Raw genomic sequence first — 5,778 nt, 5'->3', positions numbered from 1 at the left:
GCTTTGGATTCATGAACTACAGAGTGATGTGCAAAGCATGAAATCATGATGGATTTTTGGTTCAGGCTAATCAGAGAAATCATGCTTTCATTCATTTGAGCACAAAACCAAAGTAGGCACCAATTCAGGTATCTCACAGTTTATTATTAGATTAGGTGTGCATCTGACCCGTCACAAGGAGATACGACTATCTCCCTTCTTATTTGCAACTTTTGGCAAAGGGTCTCTTTAGGTTAATATCTACACAGATGCTTTTAAGAATATTGTATGGTGTAACAACTACCACAACTATTTCTTTGCAGCAGTCCAGCAAATTGGTCGTAGGAACTTTTTGTAACACTCCTTGCAAGGCTGAGTATTTCTCCTTGTCAAGCTGTGTCTTACATGGACCATGGCCACTTTCATCAAACTTTGGAATGGAAAATGACTGCTTTTATCATACTTCTTAGAAATTGTTAACTTCTGGGGTTAAAAGAAGTTAGCAGATCTATTGGAAACTAGCTATTAAGGTCCCTCAAAAAAATGTTTGAATATCCAATCAGTTATTGTAGCTGTGTTTAGATTAAAAATTTGCGAGTTCAGACTCACTTGGACATTAACCTGGTATGCACAAACAAAACGCTAACAGATGTATTGGAAACTGTTAAGATCCCTCAAAGAAACTTTTGAATTGTATACAACCAGTTATGGTAGCCGTAATTAGATTGAAATTCAGGAGACAAGACTGACTTGGATGTTAGCAAAGTATAATTCACAAGTGCAAAGCCAATACACTTGGTACACTCTGCCCTGCACATTTGTCCATCAACCTTCAGGGTACGTATATTCTCTCCCTCAGCAGTACATGGTGGCGTGCTTACCCTTAAACTGTTGTCCAATCAATCTTCAGGATACTTAGTACCATCTTGAACAATACCACTTTGCTTCAAAATTTGTGTGTGATAATCAGGCAATTTAGATGCAGCAGCACACACTCGACACAATGGTAAATCCTGTGGACCCATAGCGGCATGGAAGGTGCTAACTAAAAGGAAGCATAAAACAATAGTATCCGAGCAGTGTCACTTTGCTTCAAAAATTGCATGTGGTAATCAGGTAATTTAGATGAAGCATGCACCTGAAACAACAGTAAACTATGTGGACAACAGTAGCATGGAATGTGATGACTACAAGGAAGCATAAGACAGAACCATTTATTCATGCAATTCAGGAACTTTATGCTGCAAGTCTGTGAAACGTTGCCAGCCAAATATGCCTAATTGAGCACAGGATGAAGTGTGGGTGTATCATTGAAATCTAGTATTTATAAACACCCATGAGCTGTGATCCTGTAGGCTTAGTAGGAAACAAGAAGAAAATTCCACAAACACTTACTGCAGGTCATTCAACAGCATGTCTGGCATAGACTCTTCAATCTTAGGTTTCTAATTGAAAACATTGTAGTGCAAGGCACACACTCTGGGACCCTTTTAGTGTCTTACATGTTTGTTATTTCTAGCATGTCCTGGCCAATCGTGATATATTTCAGTGCATTTATTGATCTTTAAGCTATTACCACAGCTGCTTCATGGGCTAAACCAGAAAATCTCACAAACAAGACCACTATTATTCATTGACTGCACAATATTTAAGCCATGGATGCTTAAAAAGCACTGAAATGATATAATTAATATCCACGTGGTGTTTAGTGGAATTTGTTGAGCTGTTAGGCTACATCAATAATGCAGATAAACATCCTATGAGCTTGGCCCCTACAAACTTTGTCAAATCTGGCATAGCTCGAGTGCAGGTTTCCATGTTCCCGACTTGACAACCAATTATGCATGCTTATAGAGTCATGCACAGGCATATGTTAATTTTCAATAAAAGCTTTACCAAGGGTTCTTTCAACTGTACAGAGTTGAGTTATAGGATCTTCACAGCCTGTGGCTCCTTTGAAAGAAACATCTGAAGATACTATCAAGAAATGTTTGCCCAAATGCTTGTCTTTTCCATTCAGAATTCAGCAAGACCTCCAATTGAATGCTTCTTTTAGTCAGCAGGTGCATACATTAGAGAAATCTGCCAACTTAATTTGTCATCAAGCAAATACAAACAGATGTATCTTATCTTGCTCAATGGCGTCTGCTCGGTGCAATTCCCATTCAAGACAAAATCAGCAGAGAAAAAGTAGCAATAAGAATGTAAGGAAAAGTCAGCTGTCACCAATCAGTGTTCCATCTAAATTTCCTCCTTCACATGATGTACGTAGTCAGAGGACATCAGAAGTTGCAAACAGACAGAGCTTTTATCCATCTGAAACAGATTCAGAGGATTCTTGCAGTCTAAGACATAAACCTTCTGTTTGGGATCATGAGACTGCCAGGAATGATTTACACTGTAACACGGTGTGTTTTAGTCTTGATAATCCATCTTCAGAGGCTGAGAGAAAGGAGCTAAGGAAGCAATTGAAGTCCCAGCTGCAACAAGTTAGAAACTTGTTGTCAAGAGTTGAAGCTCGAGAGAAGGAGCTGAAGTCACTTTTGCAAACGGCAGAACACGAGAACAATGATTCATCTTTTAAGTCCATTGAACCTTTTTCCAGTTCAAGAGAATTTTGTCAAAGAAAAGGTGGTGGAATTCGTCAACCCAAATTTGCTAACTCAGACTTGTATCCTCAAGGTGGTGTCAAAGGAAAGGGGACCTCTAAGGCCAATCGGTCCTATGCAAATGCAGGTGATTTGCTAGGTAAGACAGAGAAGTCTAAAGGTGGTTCAAAAAGAGACTCGCAGCTACTTTCCAACCTTCCAGATATGAAGCGACAGAAATTAGACCTTTATGCCAAAAAAATAGCAGATATTATGAAACAGTGTAATACAATCTTACAGAGGCTTAAGATGCACAAGCATGGATGGGTTTTCAATGAACCAGTTGACATAGTCATATCCCAAGCACCTGACTATTTTAGCATTATTGAGAAACCAATGGATCTGGGCACCATTGAAAAAAAGCTTCATCAAAACATGTACAATTCTCCCTTAGAGTTTGCAGAAGATGTGAGACTGACATTCTTCAATGCAAAAAAATACAATCCAGAGGGTCATGATGTACATTCAATGGCTGATGTTCTACTGAAACTGTTCGAGTCCAGATGGAAGACAATAGAAACAAAAATAAGACAACTGAATCTTGACGGTTACATCAGTCAAGACACTCAAAGAGGGGTGAATGCAGAGGGGAATCATATGGTTCAGCCTATTACGTGGTCCACTGAAGTTGTACATGGTAAATTGCGCAAACAGACAAACCCATGCGTGAATAATTTACAGGATAATACGACTTCTGAACAAAAACAGACAAAACCATGCATAAATAATTTACAGGGTAATATGACTCATGAACAAAAACAGATTCTCAGTCAGGTTATGGAATTTGTTCCACAGGATAAGGTGGTTGAAGTTATGAAGATTCTTCAGAGAGAATATACTGGCTTGAAACCTGAGAATGGGGAATTAGTTACCATAGACATTGATTCTGTACCTTGTGAGGTGTTGTGGGAGCTTTATAATCTACTCATACAGCCTAATGCTTTGAAGCAGACTCATATTGGTGAAATAACACAGGTTCAGGCTTGTAATCTTTATTTGCTTCTTGCTTTCCGTTTGTCTAACCTACTTTTTGTTTTTAAATTAGTTTTTCACTTTTTTTTTTCCTGTCAGCAGCCACTAAATGCAGTCGCTGAGGACTCAAGAGAGGGTCCTGCAGGTAGCAAAGATGAACCATGCAACTATGTTAAAAGGGCTCAAGAGAACTCCTTAAACCCGACTGTCTAATAACTTCAAGTAACTGCAGGTGGTGCCACTGGAGAGGAGGATGTTGATATTGGGGTTGATATGCCTACAACAAGCTTTCCACCTGTGGAAATTGAGAGGGACAAAGCTGCTGACAGTAAGTGCAGTAGCTTGAGCACTAGCTCAAGCAGTAGCTCCAGCAGCGACTCTGGATCACGCTCTAGTGGTATGTTTGTTTTTCAATATCAGCTCTCTCTCTCTCTCTCTCTCTCTCTCTCTCTCTCTCTCTCATAAATATAAAATAATATTGTTTGCTGATGGGTAAGCATGGATAACAGGTTCTGACTCTGGAAGCTCATCAGAAAGTGATTCGGAAGCAGATGATGCTCAATCTTGTGGCATTGAACAACAAGTCTCTAATGGAAAGGTGCAGTTTTTAAACATTCTATTAAGAGTTTTGGTTTTGAACCTCCAATGGCCTAGTTACCTATAGAGCCTGTAAGTTTTTCGAGGAGGCTTTAAAAGGTTCCCTTCCTATGCATGCCGACACCTGCAGGAATCAATGGATTTATCATCAGGGACTGCTATCAATAGCAAGCAACCGGGCAGCCCCATTGACCACAAGATGATGATGACAACAACGAATAATGATGTCAAAAGTGTGTACCCAGCGCCCACAAGATGCACTATACTTCTCACCATTCTTTCTCTAAATGAGGACTTTTTTAATGTAATATTTTAGTGGTCTTTGTATCTGACAGCGTTTCGTTTGCACTACATTGCCTTGTGCAGGAACTTTGTCAAGGCAGAAGCAACCAAATGCACCCTTGCAGCATCAGTTGCCCCCTAAGAAGCAAAGTCTTCGAACTGCTCTTCTGAAAAGCCGCTTTGCTGACACAATCTTGAAGGCTCATGAGAAGACAATGCCTAGTATCAAGGTAGCTAGAATGTCTGATGCTCATAAAATCAGAGGATAAATTTGGATTTCCTAGATGCTTGTTGTTGGAACTGTTCTCATTACCTTTTCTGTTTGTGGAGCAGGGTGATACTACTGATCCTGAGAAGCTCAAAAGAGACAGAGAAGAACTAGAGAGGCACATTAAAGAACGTGTGTACCTGTTGTGTGTAAATTTTGTATCTAGATTCTAAATTTTTAAACTAGGAGCAAATCAGAAGAACCTTATTAAAAATTCAAATGATGTCATGCAGAGAAATCTAAGCTGCAAGCTGAAGCAAAAGCTGCAGAAAGTGCCCAGAAGAAAGCAGAAATTGCAGCTGCAGCAAAAGCCAGACAGCAGAGGGAGGCTGAAAGGCAGGCTGCTCGTTTACGTCTGCAGCAGGTACTGTGACATCTGATTTCATAAATCAATCTGACCGGCATTTAGCAAGAGATTCTAACCAGACTTTTTTGGACAGATGAAGAAAACTGTGGACTTTGATGAGAGTTGGGACGTATTAAAAGATTTAGAAATGCTCACCAGCTCGACATACATGGAAAAAGGGAGCAATTCTGTTTCACAAGAGGGGAAAACGGTGTCTGGTCATCCATGCAATAATGCCCTAGAGCAATTGGGTCTTTTCATGAAGGTTAATGATGAAGAAGAAGGTGATGATGATCAACGCCTTCAACAAACAAAAGTCAGAAGATATCCCTGATCAAAGTGGGAGATGGTCTGTACGCACAAGTTGTGTGTTAGAACAGTTTTTGACATGGCACACGGTTAATTGTGTTCTGAATGTCTGGAAAATGGACTTGCGCAGACCTCATCCTTTTAGTATTGGGTAAAAGTTTTGCACTGACAAGATGAGTTGTACAATAGCCATTGCGGGAATAGCAATCATGGAAGTCGATTGAAGAAACTGTATGTGAGATAAAGAAGTCCTGATTAATTGAGATAAGTTGAATGAACTCTGTCATCAAGCTTCAATGTGTGAAATTAAGCTGTCTAAGTAAGCAAATATCTTGTGTGATGTTACAGAATGTTCAGCATGTTCAGAACATATTCAG

The 5,778-nt window shown here is 39.7% G+C and overlaps 1 protein-coding gene across 1 annotated transcript; it reads left to right on the top strand.

Annotated features, from left to right (window-relative positions):
• The first annotated feature begins 2,117 nt into the window (after positions 1-2,117).
• LOC148018491 (transcription factor GTE9-like) lies at positions 2,118-5,426 on the top strand. Its single transcript, XM_087661576.1, has 8 exons — positions 2,118-3,602; positions 3,699-3,744; positions 3,832-3,996; positions 4,109-4,197; positions 4,532-4,708; positions 4,812-4,878; positions 4,980-5,110; positions 5,187-5,426. Exons 1-8 carry the CDS (start codon positions 2,118-2,120, stop codon positions 5,424-5,426), a joined length of 2,400 nt encoding a protein of 799 aa, XP_087517702.1.
• The last annotated feature ends 352 nt before the right edge of the window (positions 5,427-5,778 follow it).

The sequence above is a fragment of the Lygodium microphyllum genome, chromosome 21, assembly GCF_053477565.2.
Source record: "Lygodium microphyllum isolate KBCC chromosome 21, Lygodium_microphyllum_v1.1.10, whole genome shotgun sequence".
Taxonomy (NCBI): Eukaryota; Viridiplantae; Streptophyta; class Polypodiopsida; order Schizaeales; family Lygodiaceae; genus Lygodium; species Lygodium microphyllum.
The sequence above is the reverse complement of the archived record's forward strand: the minus strand, read 5'-3'. Positions and strand labels throughout refer to the sequence as shown.